At 29.7% G+C, this 20,865-nt stretch overlaps 1 protein-coding gene across 8 annotated transcripts in view; it reads right to left on the bottom strand.

Moving 5' to 3' along the window:
- The window catches only part of LOC123306212 (calcium/calmodulin-dependent 3',5'-cyclic nucleotide phosphodiesterase 1-like), a 312,151-nt gene that overhangs the window by 107,729 nt on the left and 183,557 nt on the right, over positions 1-20,865 (bottom strand). For 4 of the 8 annotated variants that reach the window (XM_044888130.1, XM_044888133.1, XM_044888131.1 and 1 more), the window contains exon 1: positions 1,843-2,401. The exons of the other annotated variants lie outside the window; for them this stretch is intronic. In XM_044888130.1, the coding sequence (XP_044744065.1) occupies positions 1,843-2,338 (496 nt within the window). In that variant the 5' untranslated portion in view covers positions 2,339-2,401. Of the gene's footprint in view, positions 1-1,842; positions 2,402-20,865 lie in introns of those variants that run through there. 8 annotated transcript variants of the gene reach the window in all.

Raw genomic sequence — 20,865 nt, 5'->3', positions numbered from 1 at the left:
AAAGGGGTGAGTTATGTGTGTAATGTATAAGAGCGGATCGGATATCTATGGAGTGGAGATAGGGGTTATACATATTATTTTTTGGTTGAGGATTACATGAATTTTCTTTTTATCTTTTTCGTTTTTTTTTCGCTTTTCGCCAATAAAATATTTTGTTACATAATATACTAATAATGTGGTGCAGATCTATCTTTCTATTCTGGTATAATAATAACCATATACATATACTCATAAAATCTATGGTTTTAACCAGGACATGTTTTTCTGTTACTTTATTTATGTGGTTTTTGCGGTTTACAGGATGGCTGTAAATAATGTTAGCTTTTTTTTATATGGATATTTATCTGTGGAAAAAAAACATAGCAAGCTATTATTAGGAAAACCACTATTCAAGCTATTAATATGGCAGTGATAAGCAGACTTAAATCCTTAAAAATATCAAACAGCAGGCTTTAGAATAACGAGACCAATAAAAGAGTCAGTCATTTTTCATTTTTTCAAGTCAGTTTTTATTTGAAAATTCATGCATTTATTTGGACAGTATTGTTGTAAATTGCAACGATTTCTTAATATTCATCTTTTTATTCAACGCTAGCTGAAACTCAGCACAAGCCTCAATATCAAAACTATGCAACCCCCGATAGAATATATTTGAATTGCAAAAGTAATGCATTGTTGGAAATCGAGCTTTTTGACTAGAATCTTACGAGGACTTCTTTTGACTGCTGTATATCTAAATGCAAGTACTAATAATTCGTGCAATAGACTGGGTCGAGATACCCAGGATAGAAGTAAAACACCCATTGTAATAGTTGCGCCACCTGTGAATGTGAAATGGAATTATTGTTAAATTTTACTACATGGACGCTTTCTGCAAATAGGATTTAGAACTATTCTTAAATATTAGTTCACAAGCACCGTCCGTGAATGGGAAATAAAATTATTGTTAATCTTAGAGAGAAGAAGTCAAAAAGGCGGAGTGACAAATGATTTTTTTATATAATAATCAGAAAATTTGATTTCCATCAATTCAACACCCGAAGTATGGTAAAAACTTAAATTTTCTTTATTACAAAACTTACCTTTTTCAGTCTTCTCCAAAGTCCAGGTAAAACTATTCATAAAATTTTCGTGGAGTTATGATCTCATGTGATTATGCCTTATTTAGTGAGATCGGAAATAGTATCCAAAACCTCTTTCCTACTTTACCGTGTCTTCAAAGAAAGAAACAATGAGCATGATTCAAAAACCACTCATAACACACATTGCAAAACTACTTCTGTGACAATATGTAAAGATGTCAGTTTGCGCCGATATATCACAAACATAAGCGCAATTGGAATCCAACGTAGGCGCAATTTACATGAATTTTTGTCAATCCTTTAAAAAATATTTCTAGACTAATCTTATCACCGTTTATACCAACGATAAAGAACTGAAAACTGAAACAAAATTTTCATATGTTTTAGAGCAAGAAAATCTTTGCAGATAAGAATTCCGACCCTTTTTAAATTCGATTCAAATTGGAGAAAAAGTGACTATGAATTGATATAAGTGGCGAACAAATTGGAGAAAAAACAAATTGTTTTATTTCGAAATAATTTCATTGAAAATTTTTGGATGCAGAAGGAATTTTATCAATTTATGTAATTTGCATATAAGTGGCGAACAAATTGGAGAAAAAACAAATTGTTTTATTTCGAAATTATTTCATTGAAAATTTTTGGATGCAGAAGGAATTTTATCAATTTATGTAATTTGCGTCTGGATCAGAGTCTCGACTGTTTTTTCGAGTTAGGCACTGCTTTATCTATAAAAAAGTTATCTATAAAGTTTTCTTACCTATAACGTATGAGTAACCATCTAATGTGAGAACGCATTTACGTGGGGGAATTGTTGTAGCATGAGTATGACAACTGCCAGCGGATCGATGTCTTGGGGGTCGTATCACATTATTACCCGTATTACCGTTTTTATTCACCGTTTTCGTTAGTTCACTGTTTGAATTCACACCAATTGCTGAAGGGGACCGGTTACGATCACTTGATCCACCTGGAGCACTATTACACTTATGTATTAAATCTTTACGCACTGCATCCAATAAATGTATCCGTCCAATTCCTGATAATAATGGCGTATTTTCAGTGGTCGTTTGATGTTCAACTTCATGTTCTTCGGTGCACTCTGAAACACTTTCAACACTATCCGAATGTTCCAAACTGTGACTTACACTACTGCTACACGATAGTAGGCTATTTTTTCTAAGGGATTGTTGCCTTTCAGGTGGACCGTTTTTTGTATCCTGTTCGTATAATGGTTCACTACTACTAGTATCCATATTAATAACCACTTTGTTTTCATTAGAAATTATTTAGGTTCATCATTGTTTTAATAAACATTATTTTCTCTTAGGGTCTGTTTTTTTTATAGTTTTTTTTTGCTAATTTTGCTAAACAAACAAAAAGAAAATTCACAGCTTAATAATTTTTCCAAATAATTGAATTTTCGATAGAAATCAAACCTTTTTTAAATAATACAAATATAAGACGAAAATTCGAGTAATTTTTGTTAATTAATAATTATATAACTTGTTGAAAAATTAACTTTAAGATAAATTTTCAACGGTAATAAATTCTTTAGTATGCTTAGAATACACCATAATGTTTTGCAAATTTTTAAATTAATATTTAATACCTTAAAAAAACTATGTAGTTTGAGAACGCGTTTATGACCTTATAACAACATTCTAAAGATGTCGAAAAAAGACCTATTTTCAGCGTTAATTTAAATTATAACCAAGTGAAAACGAACAATTGAATGAGTTAATTATTGAAATACCATGTATAGACTGTGTTGATTACACTGTCACATTACACATACATACATGTCACACATATATAACTGATATTCCCATATAATACATACTATACGATTTGCGAATAATTTACGCTCTCACGGGTAAACAGTGATGTTTACGAAAAAATGTTTCAAACCAAAGTTATTAATTTTTTATAGGGAACATTTTTTACATTTAAACTTTTGTTCTCTCTCCAACGGTTTACAAGGTGGGTCCTCAGCACGCTATAAAAATTTCAGCTTGATATCTCTTTTCGTTTTTGATTTATCGTGATGACAGACGGGCTGACAGACGACACACAGAGAGACAACCGGAAATGGAATAATTAGGTGATGAACACCTATACTCGGGACTAAACTTAGTATACCTTGGTATATTTCATATACATGGTATACTGGAGATAGACTTTCGGAATTGGAAATTCTTTTTTGGAAAATTCATCCTCTTTAAGAATTGTTTTTTAAAATTTCTTTAATATTATTATTTTAAGAAATATTTCTGAAAAACGAAATATTTTTTTATCGTTAATTGTTTTTAACTTTTGTTATTTTGTATGTGCTGAAAAACGCTTCTGGCACATTTTTCTGCACAACATTTTGAATCCAAAACCAGTCCTGTTTATTAATCGTTAAAACTGTTGAATTCATGTGAAACTAAAACCATTATATTTCGTTTGCTAAGCAGAACATTACTAAACATTCCTGGATTTTTAAATTGTGAAACGAATGAAATTTATGGCTAAATAAGCGATTCAAGGAGTATAATTTTTCCTTAAATTTAAACTGGACCACCCAGTAAGCACTAAATAGTCACAGAAAAGTAGTAGTAATATCGCGTAAGCCACAAATAAAAATTTATTCGAATAAATATTCTTCTTGTATTTTGCCGGTTAATAATTTTTAATTCAAAATTATGTTTTTCGTTTGTCTTTGTAGCTATCTTTCCCGTTTGTCTGTTACAAAATCCATTTATAAAATACAATACCAGTAACAGTTTTTGGCAAGAAATCAAAATAAATGTTTTGTTTTAACCCGGTCATAAAATTTTATAGCTTAAAACTGAACAGTAAATTTTTTTTAAATGATCAATGTTTGCGTCTTATAAATTTTTTATTAAATAATCGACGTTTGCGTCTGGTTTTTCAAAAGAAAATTTGAATTAAAGTCATTATTTGTATATACCAAACAAAATATACAAGCAAAAATTTTTCGTCCAGTTTTTACACAAATATTTTTGGTTATCATTTTGATACGTCAAATTCATTCACACCTCGACAGTATCTCATTATTCAAAATATAGCAACCAATAGTAATCGAAAACACCAGATATACCAATTCTTGAAAACATAGGCTTTTGTTTATATAAAAACCTATGAAATTTGAACATTGAATAAATGTTTACGTTCTAAATAAATGTTTACTCTATTGGTACGAACCAAATCTAGCTTACAATCAAAATTTAGTATCCTTGGATTTTAGTAAATTCGAGTTGATGAGCATAATATTTCGGAGAAAAAAGATATCAACTTTCTAGAAAGATAGATCTAAGTGTTCTCACTTAAATAATGAATCATCGAGTTAGAATTACGTTTTTTTTCTTTTCTAAGATTCGAGAATAGTGGCACACACCTTGGGTGGAATCGATAAGAAATAATGAGTAAAATTTGAGTTCTCTATACCAAGATACCGGTAACCTCAAACTTTGTTCATTCGAGAAATTAATTTAAAAAACAAATTAACTAATATAACTTTTGAATCCCTTAATATAAAATTTATAAATCAAAAATCTTTTCATCAGAGAATAATTTTTCACCAGCACAAAAGAAAACATTGAAAAATTATTTATTACAATTTTAATACAAAAAGAAATTTCATAATAACTCAACAGACAAAAAAAAATAATATTAATGATAATCCCATATACACGAAAATATAAAAGGAAAACTCAACTTATGATTACTTGTGTGAATGAAATTTTCACGAACAAACGTGATCTGTTCGCTATGTTCTTATTATGTACGAAAAAAAATAATAAATTGTATGTGTAGGTACTCGAAATATTTATAATTCAAATATAGGGAGCCACAAAGATTTGGAATAATTTCAATAAAACAAGTGAAAACAAACAATTGACTAAGTTAATTGTTGAAACACCATGTAAAGGTAGTGTTGATAACGAAATCGTTAGTTTTTTTAAGTCATGGATATATCAACAATCTCGGAAATGGCTCGAAAATTATTTATACATGAGGTTTCGGGTTCGAAAAATCGATCTAGCTAAGTTTCATTTTTAGAAAACGTCGTTTTATCCGTGTTTTCAGGAAAAACTGAAACATCAACTGCAAAATGTGCATTGTACGTGGTTCGCTTTGTATGTAATGTATGGTATACAAAGTCCGTAAGGCTTTGTCAGTTTTGGATGATAGATATCTGTTGTGATATATGTGTATTTCGTAGTTAACGAAATAAAGTACATTACCGGGGACATTCAAATTGGTATTTGTGTGGAGACATTTAAACGATTCTTATATTAGTGATAAAATTTGTGTCTTTTTAACAAAAAATACCGAGCAAAGCTGGGTCATCCAGGTACTGCTTTATTACGTAACAAGGCTAATTTTCTTGAGATTAATTTGGAAATTTTTTCCTATAAAGAAAATTATAACAAGTGGCATTCGATTTTCCATAAAATACCTACATTTAAAGAGATGAAATGAATGACAGTTATGTTACGAAAATCAGTATTTCTTCTATAAGTGATTTTCTCTTAATCTTTAGGCATCAATATTTCAAAAACTATGATGGGTATCAAAACATTTTACTCGAAATTTTCGACAAATTTTCCCAGGTTCTAACAGATTCCACCCTCAAAGTTTAAAGCGTAAGTCTCAAATTTTTTCATACACTTATGTTTTTGGAAACGTCCTTGAAGGAAATCTCAAAGACAGATAAGTAAAATTTAATTATCATTTTAATGAAATTTTAGATAAAGTACAGCGGTTCACACTGTACCCGAAATTATCTGTACAGACATGACTGATTTTAATAAAATGTTGATATGTGTATACATTCTCTGGTACCATCATATTATATATTTTAATATTCTATCAAAGATAAACTTTATATACCCAAAAACAGACAGAAAGACAAGCAAATGAATATTCCGAGACATTTATATTCGACAAATGTATTTACTAGAGACGACATAGCAGCATAGTATACATACAATTAAGTGATTATATAATTTCTTAATGAATTAATTTACATATATTTTCTATTTTATAAATAATAATCTCTTTAAATGTACTCTACTACTTCTGTGTACGGTATTAAACAGTTTCTTCCAAAAATTTTGCTTCGTTAATTAAATTTTATCACATAAAATTCCCATTATAAATTTTATGATACCAAAAAAAATCATTTAATTTTATCACATAGAGATACTACGGCAATATTATTTCATATGTGTAATACATATTGCCTATGTGGGAATAAATGTTTATAATATTTTTATCAGCAATTTATTTTACATTTATGTAAAACTAGTGGCCTATACGTGTGTAACATATCTTTAACATATCACATTTGGGAGTACTTTTGTATTATTTGAGAAGAGATAGTATTTTTTCCCTTTTATTTTATGTCAAAGTCGATCAAGTATCAAGTATTCGTGTACAAAAGGTTTCGTAGAGTATTTGATTACATTTGGTTCTCTTAATAGTGGAAGATTGCGAAGTACAAATCAACACAATATGGGATCGATCTAAACTTTTTTATCACTTCAGATGAAGAATTCTCACTTCACGAATAGAAAAGTGAAATTGGTTTTTAAAAATCTTTACTAGTATGCTAGATATGAACGTTAAAAGTTCCTAATTAAACAAAGAGAAAGATACCCACTAGCTGCGTCATACGTGGGTAACGCCATATCGAATGGTTTCTAATGAAATTGTACAGCAATATAGCTGATACATCAGAATAACACATGAACTATAATTTATAAAAATATATTTTAAAAAATTAAAAAAATTAATTTTAATTTGACAATTACCATTTTTTATATTTTTACAGAAATCCTTAATTTGATGGTTCAAAATGATGATTATAGATGGAGCAGATCTATGATCATAATTTTGAACCATAAATTAAAGAATTCTGTAAAAACTTAAAATAGTAAATATCAAACAAATCGTGGCCAACTATTCTGATATACTCAACGAATTACGACTATTTTACATTTAACAAAATTGAAAAATATGTATATTAAGAGAGGGTGGAGGCTATAGGCTGAGAGTGGAGGCTTTACTTTTAAGCCCATAGTAAAGCGGGCGGGTATCAATCTAGTTACAAATTAAACTTTGGCAACCTTTGAATGCAATCTTTGATTGCTTATATCATCTTCGTTTTTTAATCAATTTTAATTTCATTATAAAATTTTGTCAAGATATCAAGTTTAGTTTTAAATTTTATTGAGTAATATGGCCAAATTTAACCTAAAAATGGCTCCCAATTCATTTAATTTTCGATGAACTTTCCAATTCTCTTTCATAACGTAATGGAATAACGAATATAGACTTTTGATACAACATCGAAATTTAGGTTTTAAAATACCAAATTTGCTCCTGCCGCATAAACTAAAAATATCGTTGTCGTATGAAAGTGTTACATTGTGTTCGAAGACGTTTGAATTCTTTTCGGAAAAGATATATGATTGGAATAAAATTTCAGTTTGTAAGGATAACGCTACATGCATCATAAATTATGGAATATTTTTTTTATCAAAAGAGATAATAAATAAACGAACAAATACGTCCATTTCTTTAAATGTTTCCAATTTTTTTTTTTTACAAACATAGAAACGGTATCATGCCAAAAAGTAAAAACTACATAAAATGTATTTATTTGTTCTGTCTGTGAATCTTTTAAGAACATTCTATGTTTAATAAATTACAAATAAAGAAAAAAAAAAGGAAACGAGCTTTATGCTTCAAGCTTATATAGGTATATAAGTATAGAAAGCTTTAGTTAACTTTTTTAACTTTTATGTTCGCTTACTTGTTTGTTACCGTCTCTCGTTATATGTGTGGAAGGAAATATACATATCACAGGTTGTTAGGTCAGTGAAATGTTGAAAACGAATTGGTGAAAGTAATACAGAGCATTTACGGCTAATTCTGCTTTTCCCATCGTCTTTAAGTTTTGTATACTTTTTATACCATGTATATGAAATATACCAATGTATACTTAGTTTAGTCCCAAGTTTGTAACGCTTAAAAATATTGATACTATGAACATAATTTTGGTATAGGTGTTCATAAAATCACCTAATTAGTCTATTTCCGTTTGTCTGTCTGCCTGTCTGTCGTCTGTCACCACGATTACTCAAAAACGAAAAGAGATATCAATCTGAAATTTTTGTAGCGTACTTAGGACGTAAAAAGTGAGGCCGAGTTCGTAAATAAGCAGCAAAGGTCAATTGGGTCTTGGGTCATTGACAGTGACAGAGTAATCAACACTGTCTATTCATGGTATTTCAACAATTAACTCAGTCAATTGTTTGTTTTCATTTTTTTTATATGAGAAAAGTTTTTATATGTTTTTTTTTTTTTTTTTGGAAAAGGGTAATAGTGGTTTTAGAGACTTTGTGTTAAAGTGAGATAATATTATTTCTCAAAATACCTGTTGTTCGGTATGTTAGATCATATCTCGACGTGTTTTATACCTTTAAGCCCTTAAACAAGTATACAAAAATATGATCAGAAATGAAAAATCCATTTTCATACTATGCGTATTTCCTAAATACCCAATCCAGTTTATTTAATGATAGAAAAGTGCCATCCATACTGCTTTTTTTTGCAATTCGTTTTGATCCTTTCAATAATATGGCTGATCACAAATCAGACTGATAATCACTGAGAAAATGAACCATATTGATAGATTACAAGCCCATGCTAAAAATTTTCGTATGAAATGAAATGACCCCCCAAGGATCATGTTGAAAAAGATGCTCCTATACGTAAAAGTAAGTTTAAGCACCATGCCGTCAGTTTTGCGCGGTACTGGTGAGTACCGGTGAGAATATGAATGCGCCATACCTCTTGGTATCTTACTCCTTCACCGGCAAATATGTACGGCGTTGCTGGATACTATGGATACTAGGTCTGGTACCAGAAGTTAAAAGACTTTATTGATCTCCCATCAATTTCTGAAGCCCTAGGTGATTTATTTCTGTAAGCATTTATGTAACTCATTTCAAATACTTATACAGAGTTAGTATCCAGCAAACTCATACATATTTGCTGGTGCAAAGGTGAGACACCAAGAGGTGTGACACTTATATTCTCATAGCAAAAGATTTATTATCAAAATATATTTAGTGTTAAAAAATATAATATGATTTCGATAAAATTATTTACAACAGCTGAATTATCGGAGATAATAGCAACAGGAGAATAGGGACACTTTACTAGAAGTAGCACTAGATAAATTGAAGAAAGAAATAAAAGATTTGTTTTCTCCACCTGTTAATCCAGATATTTTTTATTTAACATTGCAGATGTGTAGAACATGCATTTCTGACAGCTTTTCAGGTTAGTATACCCTGCACTAAGTAGAAGTTTGTTAAAAGAACTACTTGTTCATTTTCATCTTGTGTTGGTAAAGAAACCGAAAAGGCACAACACATTTAGATAAATTCTTGTTATTTTCTTTATTTAAGCCTCCTTTTTGCAATGTTAGCTTAAAGGCATTCAAACAAAATAAATTCGTTGAGATATATTTATACAAACGAATGAACAAACAACTCGAATATGAAATACATGCAGAATTAAACTTTTAGGATTGATGTCTAATTATTTTGATAAGACTAATTTTTTTCTTACAAAAGTTTATTTAATATTTTGTTTGTTATTTGCATTATTACGGAATGTATCGTATAACAATGTGTTGGGTAAGTTAAAGTTCGGTTGCAGTCGATGTGTGCGACCCATATTTATGTCATAATGTAGTACATGAAAAGAGCCGTTATTAGCCGACTTTACATTAATCGGTCTTAGCTCCGAGAGACCATCTAAGAATTAACGGAACGATCGAAATGAGCTTTATCATAGCAAGAGCTAGATAAATATGGAGGAAATGGATCATGGCAACTTCTTCAGAAATCACGATGTACTTTCACGCCCATTCTCTGCAAAAGCAGCTATTATTTTACGTATAGAGCCTATGGAAAGGAAATAATATTTTCGGAATTCCACAGCTGATATTACACTTTCTGAGGATTAGTTTGCCGCTCGCAAATGGCACACCTTGATATTTATTGATGCTTGCATCCGATAGGTAGGTGCCATTTGTAGCGAGCTCTAAAAGTCCAGGTCATTTAGAATATCGAAAGCTCATAGAAATCGGCAATATCGCTGCACGTTAGAGTGTCCAATCTTAACTATTCAGAAACTTCGTTATTGTCCAATATTTGCAAGAATTGCTTCAGAAAGACGAGAGCAAAGCTTGAAAATGAATACAATCTTGATTTTGCTGATCACCAATTCGTATTCTATACTTACCTTTTTACAGAAAAGGGCACACTTTTGGAAATAGACATTGTCTTCAGAGTTTTGCCTTGCTTAACCAGGAGCAGCTAGAATTTTAAAGGAGTTTTGTCATTCTTAGAGCAAAAAATTTAATTAGTTTCTAGTATTCTGTAAATGATCGTATATTTTTTGACACGTAGTTGGTATAAAATATGAAAAGTAATTTCCAATTGAAATAATAATTTTAAATAGGAAATAATTATCACAATTTACTTAAAACATTTTATTAGTGAATATGAGTTGAGTTAATTAAAATCATAAATTAATATTAATAATTTGATTATTTTATAAATTTAAATATGCATTTATAGATCCTCAGCTAATAATGAAGCGTTATTTCTATCAATCTTTTTGCCTTGTCCTTTTAGGATTTATTGTGAAATTGTGATAGTTCCTTTGATTGGATGTTTGAATTACTGAATTCTCCAAGAACAGTTGAACGGATTTGAATGAAAATTGACGCAAAAAATTAAAACCCATAAAATCGGAAACAATAGCGGGAGGGTGGTGATTAAGGGCAAGGAAAGTGAATGCTATAATGTGGTGAAAGTGAATCTTTTTTTTAAATTTTAAAGGTGAAATTTTTTAGTTAAACAGGTGGGTACAAGTTTAGTAAGAAAGAAAAATGATTTCATCATTTCTCAATTGTAGAATTAATGGAAATCGAATTGTGTTTTTCAACGATTTTTGTCAGCCATATATGTTAAACATGTAGACATCATAACACGTAAAAATAGATATCAGGGAAGGCAACCGTAGAAAAGATTGAAAAAAAAGTGTAATTGTAAAAAACAAAACCGTTTTTTAACCCTATCGATACTTGTTTGCATGTATTATATTTTAATGACTTTCTTTTAACACATGCGGCAGATAAAAATAATCGTCAAAAAATATGCTTTGATGAGGTTCAATACTCGAGACGAAAATCTTCTCCAACTGCCAGACAAAAACAATCAGATAAGTTTCATCTTATTATGAGCATACGGTGTTTTAAGTTTAGTATTAACAATTTAATTTACTTTAAATCTACAAACTTCTAATCGATTCTTCAGTGGCGTACCTTCTTTAAGATTAAATCAAACAGTTTCATTTCTTCACCATATATATATCCCTACGGACAATAATATGAAGTTTCTGAACAAATACGTGTACAAAAATGGATTAATAACAAATGCCACGATTTCCCCAAGGCAAGAATGAACATTTTAAAGGAAATTAAGATGCAATTTTACTGGAGAGTTGTATTATGCTTTCTTGTGTTCTGAAAATAGTGAATAGTGCAATAAAATTCGGGGAAGGAAAGCGATGTTAAAATCATAAAGAAATACTATAAAAGCTAATATTAATGCTCGCTTGAATCTACCTTTTTGACAATAAGATGGTAACATAATCTGATACTTCATTTTCTCGTTTTTGCTTCGGAGATGGCTGAATAGGGTACGAATGTTAAATAACAAGAAGTTCGATTGACTCGCCTGGATACCATATCAATAAATACGTTTGCCATTTACGAAATCGTAAAATTATTTGCCATTCATATGCCTGAATTTTTTGTAGATCTTACCATATCGACTTTCATACTTCAACTTTCAACTTGCAACTTGCACCGCTAAAATATTAATCGATGCTAGATTATATCAAAGAATTTAAAATCTCCCTCTCCATGGTTTCGGAAAATAAAATACAAATTCAGATATTTTACCTTCAATACACTAAAAAATCCTTCGTCTTGAAATTAATTTTATTTCCTTCATCCGCCACTGGTTGGTTAATAACTAATGAAGTAACTGTTTTCACGTCTTTTGCATTTCAATGACCTAAGGAAAGGTAGCTTTCTTTATAATAATTATTAAATTATTGTTTAGTTGTGAAATATAAAGGGTAAATGGTAAAAGGAGACGCAAAAGGTTTCTTTACTTTGTAAACTATTTGATAGAGTATAACATAAGAAATATGTAGTAAAGTTTCCCATTCTTACATAATACAATTTCTTGGAAAGGTTTTTGTCATTCAAGCATTTGTATCCTACGGGTAAAACGTGAGTTTAAAATGTGCACTGCCAGCTTTTATAGAGTTCAATTATAGAATAGAAATAAAAATAGTAAGTTTAAACAAGTTTAAAAACTTAAAATAGTATTTATGTCGAAAAATGGCTTGGGAATCATTCACGTTTACTTGGGACGATTTACATTTTTTTTCTTCTAAAATTTGAGCATTATTTTTGTCTGCTTGGCTACTCCAAATCCGTATTAGCTTACACCGCATCAGCGGTAACCCAACTTAACTAAGTCGAATTTAACTATTAACCTAACTAAGTCGATCTTAACTTTTTATTGGAAGAGTTTGCAATGAGGCTAGTCAGGTTATAATCTGGCTGAAATTAGTCTCTGTCAAATTTTTGGAAGATTAATATTGAATAGTTTGATAGCAATGAAATTTGAAATTCTGTGGCTTGAGTGTCAAATTTATGGGTTTATTTTTTACAATTGTTTTAAGTATTTTGTTGCGATATAACCAAAATACAACAATTCCCTAACTTGGAAACTTGGAACACGATAAAAAAATAAATTTTCTTTAAAAATAAACAAACTTTTCTCACTTCTTCAAAAGGCAGAGAAAATCAGCCGTAGAAAGAGTTTATTTTATACGTGAAGGGATGCAATTTCATTATATAACTGACAATCGCATTTATGCAAAAACTTATTTGTCAGGTCAAATCTTCTATTAATATTTCTAACCGTTCTACATAACCAACCCCCGTCCAAGGAATGCATAAAAAAGATAGGATTATCAAAAACTGATTCAAATGATGAATGAAAATTCAATTCGAAAAACGTATCACAATGGAAAATCCATTAAAGCGAATAAATTATATTTTGAACTAGGTTTAAATAAAAAATTATTTTATTGAAATGTGTATACATTTTTTTGGACCACACAGTAAATAAAAACTATTATATTTAATGAAAATAAATTTTCTATGGATTCAGTTGATTTTACTTTAGAGAATTTTCTTATATTCTTACATAGAAAATATATGAATGACCTCAGTGACCCATAAATTAATCGATTTTTGAATTCAGTAAGGATCGATTTAATTAATTAAATACTATCTACATGACGGAAACAAAGTATAATTGTATTGTGCTATTGCAACATTTCAAGTGTATTTCATTGAAAGAAAATCGAACGAGAGGTTTTGTACCAATGATGAAATCTCATAAAAATTTATTCAAATATCCCTTGATCCTATTAGATGGTAAAAATAACTTTTATGCCTGCTTTTTTAAGTTGACATATGATTGAAGCAGCTAAATTTGGTGCACAAATAACGAAAATCGACGTTATTTGAGCACACCTACTAAAAGTCTTCAATTAAAAAACTTCGTCGTATTTGAAATGTCGACATCGTTTTCGCTACACTTAAATCAGTCTAAAAGTATGTTTTTGTTAAATATGGCCAAACTAATTCTTGGATCCAATTTTTACGTTTTTCTTGGGAAGTTCACCTTCGATACCTAAATATCGGAAACTTATTTTCTTCTCGAAAATGTTACATTTATTTTGTAAGAATGCTAGAATTGTCCAACGAAGCGAGTGGGTAGCTGCAAGTCTAAAATAAACTTAAAGCTCTTCGTGAAGAATATATCGTCGCCAGTGTGGGATAAATTTTTCTTGACATTCAACAAAGTTTCTTTAGTTTATGTATTATTTGACTTGTAAACTTTTCGAAGGCATTTACAAATCCTTTCATTTATATACTTTTAATAATAATATATTATGGGCAAACTTTATATTATAAAGCTGGACAATTTTATTTACTTAACAGAATAAAATGAATATTACCATATGGTTACCCTGGATAAAACTATTGTTATTAAGTTACCAACTATATATATCGAGTTTTTTTTAACCATTTCGACTTACCGACTAATATAATACAAAAAATACAGACTTTGAGCTCAAGAGAAAAATGCAGAATTTTAGCAACTCTTGGAAAATATTGGTTAAAGGTGTTTGAAAGAATGTAAAATAGCATGACAAAAAACTGTCATGTGGACCTTGTTTGGAAATAGACGAAGGAATAAAGTTCCAAAAACTTGAGCAGTAAGTCGGATTTGAATGCGGTTTTCAGCATTCGATTAGTTAGATCGTCGGAAAATTTTGTTTCCTAGTCTGATTTATAAGAAATTTAAAATATGCAATTAGCATAATTGATATGTATTTTATCATTGCATTTGGAATTGACCGTTAATATTAAATTCACAATTCGGTTAATAGTGATGAAAATGATTTGAAACTTGTTTTAAGGGTGGTTTAGGGTAGCTGAATACGAATATCGTGACAGAATTGGTCTCAAAGGTACTTGGTGCAACAGTATCCCAGCCACCTCCAGAAGATATGCTTCTTTTGATTTGTTATTATATAAGTTGATATGCGCGATACCCAAATTTTAGCAGTTTTTCGTGGGACTCGAAAACATTTACATTCAATCAAACATTCAATGAGATATATCTCGAAAACCGTTTTTATAGGATTAAATAGGACGAAAAGCCATTAAAACTCTTGTTGTTGTTTTATGTGTTTTAAAATGATATCATAATTTTTTTCACTTTATGGACAGTTTTTGAGTATCCACGAAAAGCTGACAAAATTTGTGGCATACTAGTTTGTATAATAACATATACAGTCGAAAAAAATGAAATTATGTAGAATTTCGTCAAGAAAAATTTCATAATTTTATCATTTTTTAAAGGTGAGTATAGCTTGTTGGGCGAAATCTGTATTTTTCATTTTTCAAGTTTATTTTATCAAATATCTATAACCAAATTTTCAGCTAACTGCTAAAATTTTGATTCAGAGTAAATAAATTTTTCTATTACTTGTACTATAATATAAATTTAGTATTCTAGTAGTTCTATTTAGTATTCTTCTAACTTTACTAAAGTCTTAGTAAGTAATATTCATATATTATTTTATTTATGTAAATTAGTTTTTATTCAAAATTTAAATGAATGTTGACTTAGGATTTTAAGTTTTCTACATAGAATTTACATAACAGTTCAAATCTAGCATTAAAACTTAAAGACAGAAGTTTTTGTTGTTTTGTGAGCGAAATATATAGCGAGTTGCAGAAGGAAGTATGTAAATTAGAAGTATTTCTTTTTTCTCCTTCTTAATATTTATTCCGAATCAAAATATAATATTTATAAAACAATTTTCTAGTGCGATTTATGGAAATTGCATTGTTATAGACTAGGTCGGGGAGGTCTGATCTCTCAATGGTAAAGGATGATCCAAATTGAGTTTTCTATCATTATTTTAAAAACATACATGTCACACATACATAACTGATATGCCCATTTAATACATACTATATAATTTGCGTTCTCATGGGTAAACTGTGATGTTAACGAAAAAATGTTTCAAAGTGTTTCAAAAGTTGTTTATTTTTTCATAAGAAACATTTTTTACATTTAAACTTTTGTTCTATCTCTAGCGATTTAGAAGAAGACCCAATTTTCAGATTTTTACTCTTGTGGCTCATTTACGAACTCCGTCTCACTTTTTATGGCGATTCTTGAAAAGTACATAATTTTCTCGTAAATGCATTCATTATTAGTTTACAGATAAAAACAAACATTCTTGAATATTTTGTTTTAAAGATTTATTGTTTTATGTCGGTGATTTTTTTTAAATGTTATAAATTTTACTTATGTCCGTCCGTTACACAATATAGTAATTAGCATATATTATAAATTATAACATGCTATGAATACCACACAACCTCTATGCACATGTAATGCTGTCAGATTTTTGAGACATTTTGCACTTGAGAATACTTTCGTGTGCGCTATACTAAAGCCAGCAAATTTCTGTCAAGCAAATTGAAATTACATTATAAAGTTAAATCATATCAAATTATCTTAATACTTTTTTTTATTAGAATAATATCTAACATCATGGTAGTGAATACAAGAGGTCCGGGTTTCAGTCCTGGTGCGAGTGTATTTTTATTTTAATTCTCTTTAATTAATATTACTCGGCAAATTATTTATCGTAGTATATTATTTGTCTTGTTTATTTACGTTATTGTATTATAAATAAACATCAAATATATAACCTAAGGCTTTGACGTTCGTAATTGTATACAAGTTCTGTGTCTAGAGCACATATAGCCAAATTGGATAAGAGACTTGACATAAATCGAAGAGGCATGATCCATTACACCAGAAATCCAAGAAAAAACATTTTATAACTGGAAAATTTTTACTGGTTGTTTTAAATGAAGCTACCTACGTTCATGCGGAACAACATGAAAAATCAACAGCTTGCGTACAAATCTTAAATGACACGCGGAATTTCTCACGGCTGTATCTGGAAAGTAAAACACGTTAGTTGCTACGATTTTTGTTTCAAACTTTTTTCATTTAATAAACATCTCATACCACACACTCCACAATTCATTAAAGCCTAGCTTCAATAAGAAAAAACAAACCAAAATCCAGTCGAAGTTCCTTGCTCTCATTCCCCATCCACACTTTAGTGGAGTATCTTCGTCGAAAATACCCACTACCCAAAGTCAGTCGAAATGAGGCACTCACCATCACACTCTCGTTTTATTATCTAATTATCTCATCCTATGTCTAACATGGAAGTGGCAAAAGCTGTTGTTGTAACTCTTTGTACGTTATAATAAAACTGTTGAGCTGACCTTTATACATAATCACGAGAATTTGGAGATGATACTCGCTTGTATTCGGGTGGAAGCCAAATTTTGATTTGACTTGGGTATAAAAAACGGCTTTTAAGAGAAGTTAAACAGCACATCCACATTTTCTTACTACTTCAAGAGAGCGTGGAGGAATCTTTATACCATTGAGAATGTATGTTGATGGACATTTAGTATACAGGGTGTTCTGTTATTGACTGCAGATCGTCGGCCTACAGAATAAGCTCATAAAGACGAAGGAAAAAGTCATTTAACAATTTTGGATTTGAGCCCTAGTTTGGGCGCTACAGGTATGGCAAAAATTGATAAATTTGTTTATTCACTGACTATGATTCGATAACCAGCAGCCAATGATAATCAGTAGATCACTACATAGTATAAAACAAAGTCGCTTTGTCTGTCCCTATGTCCCTTTGTATGCTTAAATCTTTGAAACTTCGCAACGGATTTTGATGCGGTTTTTTTTTTAATAGATAGAGTGATTCAAGAGGAAGGTTTATATGTATAATAACATCCATTAAATAGTGGAGAAGTACTGCTATTTTTGAGGTTTCTAATGTGATGTGTGATTCTGTAATATGTTGTAAAAATAAAATAAATAGTTAAAAATGTAAAAAGTAAATAAGTAAAAATGTAGTGTATGAATTTAGATATTCCAAAGATAGCAGGAAATCTTCATGGTATAGGGAAAGGGGGATTGTTTTACTCCAAATTTAACGCGTGCGGGCCACGGGCAGTAATGAATAAATCAAAACTACTGGATCGATTTTAATCACATAGGCTATATATTTTATACCCGTGCGAAGCCAGAGCGGGCCGCTATGTTTTTATATACAACGTTCACAGTTTTTCTGTAGTGTATTTAGTATCAGCATTGCGCCCGTGCGAAGCCGGGGCGGGTCGCTAGTATTAGTATATTTCATTCAGGAATATTAAACTAAAGAAGGGATATGAACTGATTTCAATTGGATTATATCATTTTGAAAAAACATTTTAAAAAAGTATTTGATTGTTTTGGTCAAATCCTACTTTTTTAATTTTTATTATATTTTTCCAAGAAAACATTAGATTCTTAGTAAAAAACAAATTAAGTCATAAAAGGCGTTGTTTTAATTTAACGTATACATACAAAAAAACGCTTATGCTGACGTAATTTGTTTTTTTACCAATTGCATTTTAAGTTTTAATAATTTTGTTTGTTTACGATAAATTAAAACAACGCCTTTTATGGCTTAATTTGTTTTTTACTAAGAATCTAATGTTTTCTTGGAAAAATATAATAAAAATAAAAAAATTAGGATTTGACCAAACCAATCAAATACTTTTTAAAAATGTTTTTTCAAAATGATATAATCCAATTGAAATCAGTTCATATCCCTTCTTTAGTTTAATATTCTTGAATGAAATATACTAATATCTACTGATTATCATTGGCTGCTGGTTATCGAATCATAGTCAGTGAATGAACAAATTTATCAATTTTTGCCATACCTATAGCGCCCAAACTAGGGCTCAAATCGAAAACTGGTAAATGACTTTTTCCTTCGTCTTTATGAGCGTATTCTGTAGGCCGACGATCTGCAGTCAATAACAGAACAATGTTGATGGGCACTCAGCTAATTGCCTACTAAGTTTTAGTTTATGTATAGAAGTTTGCATGAATATATCTGTTAATGATTATGTATGGTTTTGTATTGATTTCAAACATCATTATTTATTATCGGTATGTTACGTTTCGGTTGACAATTAAATTAAAAATTCATTTATTTTACAAACATTGAAAACAATAAACTGTTTTGTAATTTTTTAACAATTTTATCTTTTCTCTTTTAACAAATTCAACAAATACTATGTTGCTGGGTACATTTACTAATTTACAAAACACATTTTTTTTTTTATAAAGCATATAGAATGAACGACATACGGTTTCTACGCTGTACATAAAAAAATTTAATACAATGTATTACAAAATATAACGGCACAGATAAAACAAAAATTTACATAACAAATTTTTTTTGGGGAAAAATTTTTATTGTATACTAAAAGCTCAAAGAAAGATTTGAAGCGCCCAAAGCTTTGAAAAATAGTCTTGTATAAGTAAATTATAAGAATAATTATTTTCTACTTTTAAGTACAATAAAAATTTATTTCCAAAAAGTAAACTTTTAATTTTCAAAATAAAACAAGTGAAAACAAACAATTGACTGAGTTAATTGTTGAAATACCATGCATAGTCAATGTTGATTTCTTTATCACATAACACATACAAACATGTGACACATACATAACTGATAATCAAGTATAGTACATATTATAAAATTTCCGCTCATTGGCGCCCTCACGGGTAAACAGTGATGTTTACGGAAAAATGTTTCAAACAAAAGTTGTTTAATTTTTGATAAGGAACATTTTTTACATTTAAACTTTTGTTCTATCTCTAACGGTTTACAAGACCCAATTGACCTATGATGCTCGAACTTGACCTCACTTGTCACGTCCTGAGTACGCTGTAAAAATTTCAGCTCGATATCTTTTTTCGTTTTTGAGTTATCGTGTCCACAGACGGACGGACGGACAACCGGAAATGGACTAATTAGGTGATTTTATGAAAACCTATGACAAAATTTTTTTCTTAGCATCATTATTTTTAAGCGTTACAAACTTGGGACTAAACTTAATATACTATGTATATTTCATATATACATGGTATAAAAACGTAAAATAACGTGAATATAAAAAATGGTGGAAGCAATGACAAATAAGACCATATTTACTATAAAAATGCGTTATCATCTGTTTAACATATGAATGCAAAATTTCAGCTCAATGTGGAAACCACGAAATTTAAGTTGCAAGATTGGATTAAACAGAACGGACAGCTGTGGAAAATAAACAAGAGCTTGTAAAAATATGAAGATCGTTCATAAATTCTGTTAAAAATTCACTCAAAAATCGTAGCTAATCTTATTGCTAGGTTAATTCAGTCAGTCCAAATTAGCTTGCATTTGGGTCGTGAATATGATTTACTGAGTCTCTCGGGAAAAATTTGATGATTAGATATTTTCGAACGCTTTGCACTCAAAATTTAGTAATCAATCACACAAAATTCTTGTATTAGCTGTTTTTAACTACGGTCATTCTGCTAAATTCGTTTATATTAATAAATATTAAAAAAAAAAACGTTGTCTATGGAATGACTAGATCATCAAACGAGCTTCCCATATTTTATTAGATAGCCCTACACATTTAAAATTTTCACAATTCTCTTTAATTGGATTTGATTGAATTTTTTGATTGGATTTATGTTATTTTCATTTTAAAGTATTCGATCATCTATTAAAGTTCATAATTTTTCAACATTCTGTTATTTTACATTTTCCATATGCGACAATTTTTAAAGTTGTGTAGCTTTTTGTATTTATTTTTTTTTATGGTTTGAAGATAAACAAAACAATTTTCCAACATTGCTTCCAATTAGCATTACAATCTTTGCAATCATCGTACAGAAATATTTATAAAAAGTGGATTCTATTTCCCGTTAAAAATTTTTTAATCAAATTTTTTTACAACTGCAACTATGATGTAATCTCCAGTTTTACATATTGCCAAGGTTTTAAGGCCGCAATATCCGAATCCAACCTTTTAAATGTGATGTCTGTGTGTGTTTGTGTGTTCGTATGTGCGTATGGT

The sequence above is a fragment of the Chrysoperla carnea genome, chromosome 1, assembly GCF_905475395.1.
Source record: "Chrysoperla carnea chromosome 1, inChrCarn1.1, whole genome shotgun sequence".
Lineage (NCBI taxonomy): Eukaryota > Metazoa > Arthropoda > Insecta > Neuroptera > Chrysopidae > Chrysoperla > Chrysoperla carnea.
Note: the sequence above shows the minus strand (reverse complement) of the source record. Positions and strands in the feature narration are given on the sequence as shown.